General features: G+C 47.8%; 1 protein-coding gene across 2 annotated transcripts in view; it reads left to right on the plus strand.

Annotated features, from left to right (window-relative positions):
* Positions 1-6: 6 nt before the first annotated feature.
* KLF6 (Kruppel-like factor 6) overlaps positions 7-2,141 on the plus strand; it is an 8,846-nt gene continuing 6,711 nt past the window's right edge. For both annotated transcript variants that reach the window (XR_824988.1, XM_010836402.1), the window contains exon 1: positions 7-358. Coding sequence is in view for 1 of the 2 variants with exons in the window: in XM_010836402.1 (XP_010834704.1) it covers positions 155-358 (204 nt within the window). In the remaining variant the exon portion in view is untranslated. The remainder of the gene's footprint in view (positions 359-2,141) is intronic.

The following is a 2,141-nucleotide window of genomic DNA, read 5'->3' on the forward strand; positions in this document are numbered from 1 at the left end:
GCTGGCAGCGGAGCTTTGAATAGGGAAGTTTTGCAGGGGTTACGTTTGCAGTCAGTCCGGTGTTTGCAAATATTGTGCGGGCTCGCGAGCGCGTCTCCGGGCTCCGGCCAGGACCCGAACCCGCGGCGCCTAATCGCTGCGCACTTGAGTTTGCATGAACTTCCCCGGCGCTGCAGGCACGGCCGCCGCGCTCCCGACTGCAGACCGCAAGCCTCCCTGTTTTTACAGCAGCGGAGACGGTCTCTTCCAACCCGACATGGATGTGCTCCCAATGTGCAGCATCTTCCAGGAACTCCAGATTGTGCACGAGACTGGTTACTTCTCGGCGCTGCCCTCCCTGGAGGAATACTGGCAACAGGTAAATAGGGATTTTCGTGGGCCAGGTGCCCCGGTGCGCCGAGCAGGGAGTGCGTGCATGCACCCGCAGGACGGTGTGTGCTTGGAGGTGCAATTCTTTTTTATTTTGTTCTTTTTCTTCTTCCTTTTTTTTAATGGTTTGGGTAAATTTTTTAAAAAAAATTAAAATAGTTATTGTTAAGACGTACTTGTGGCACCGGCGCAGAAGGCACTTCAAAGGGGCCTTTCAGAGCATGGAGCGGAGTTGTCATCTGAGTGGGGCGCAGCGGCGCCGGGCGCTCCCCGTGTTCTTGCCGTTTTCTGGGGCTGCTGAACCGTCTTCCCGAGCGTAGACCCAGCTCCGCGGCCTGATCTCGGCCCCAGCCCTTGGCAGAAGTTTGGTGCTTGTTCCAGCTCCAGGCTCTCCACAGCTGGACCTAGTCATATGAACCTGCATGGAGTGCCAAGGTTATTTTTTCTTCTTTTTTATTTTTAAGGTATTTTGTTTTCCGTTTTTTTTTTTTTGGTGTTTGTACATACAGGTTTTTCTTTCTTTCTTTTTTACTTAAGAATTTCACCAGCGAAACACCCACAAGCTCCTTTTCTCTACCAGGCCATTTTCAGTTTCTTTACCTTTGGAATCCTTAAGATTTGCCTCCATCTGCCTTGTTTTTCTTACCTCCTTCTTTTGTTGACCAGAAAAAAAAGGTGGGGGGGGGGGAACCAATGTTTGCACAACCAGTGACTTATCAGTCATATGACAATGAGCCTGTCCGAATTGCTTCTAGTCTCAGTTTGGGAAGAGGAGTCTCTGTTTCCGGCATTTTTTAGTGAAATTGGAATTCTGGGCATTGGACATTTAAAAAACTTAATTTTCCCCCCTTCTCCTACGTTAGGATTGCCTGAAGGGAGAGAGATTCTGACACTTGTCCCATTGTCTTTAAAAGATAGGAGGGTTTGGGGTTGTCTCTGCCCTACTAGGCTGTTTGCTTTTTGTCACAAAGTGAATTAGCAGATCGCATATATTCTGCGGGTTTCAAAGCTTAGAAGGCTTTTAAGGGGGATGAAATGCAAAGTGGAACAACCTTCACATGCCTGCCTCATTGTTCACAGTCCTCCCTTCCCTCTCCCCTCCCAGCTTTTCCTACTGAAGCTTCCTAGGATGTGATTGAAATCGATCTAAGTAGTTTCCTTGGGCATTTGGGATTTGGGCCACAAGCCAGGCTGAGCTCTGGGTTGCCTTCAGAGGCTTTTAAACTCTCCCCAAGAGCTTCATTCTGGTCCCCAGTGCTCCTCGGCATAATCGGGATTTTAAATTAGCCAGATTATTAAAGTTTAACAAGGTCTCAGTAAACATGCTTTCCTTTTTCTTTGGAACATCCATAAGCTATCTCGCCAGTCTCTCAGAACACTGGAGGGTGCTTTGTAACCTAGACGTCTAATTTTAGGGGTAACAAGAAAACAATGATTGTTTTTTTCCCCCTCTGCTTGCTCCTGCTTGCGGTGTGAAGAGTCTGGTGGCGGGGAGGGGGAAGGATATATTCTGATAGCAGGCACTGTGCTAAATAAGCAAGCCTGAGCCCTTTGGGTGGGCTTGGCTAGCCCTGAAAATGATTTGCTTAAAAAAAGAGAGCGGCGTTTGCTGTAGCAATGTAAATCTGTAGACTTGCAGTTGTATAGACAGCCTTATATGGACATGTAGGCAGTTGATCCTAGTGAAGATAAGGCAGACATAATTTAATCCTAAAATGTTTCCTACCGTTTTTCTTTTCCAGTGGCTAGAAAGTTTGAGATGGTGGGGAGAG

This window comes from Bison bison, unplaced genomic scaffold (assembly GCF_000754665.1).
Source record: "Bison bison bison isolate TAMUID 2011002044 unplaced genomic scaffold, Bison_UMD1.0 scf7180017864063, whole genome shotgun sequence".
In the NCBI taxonomy this organism is placed as follows: Eukaryota; Metazoa; Chordata; class Mammalia; order Artiodactyla; family Bovidae; genus Bison; species Bison bison.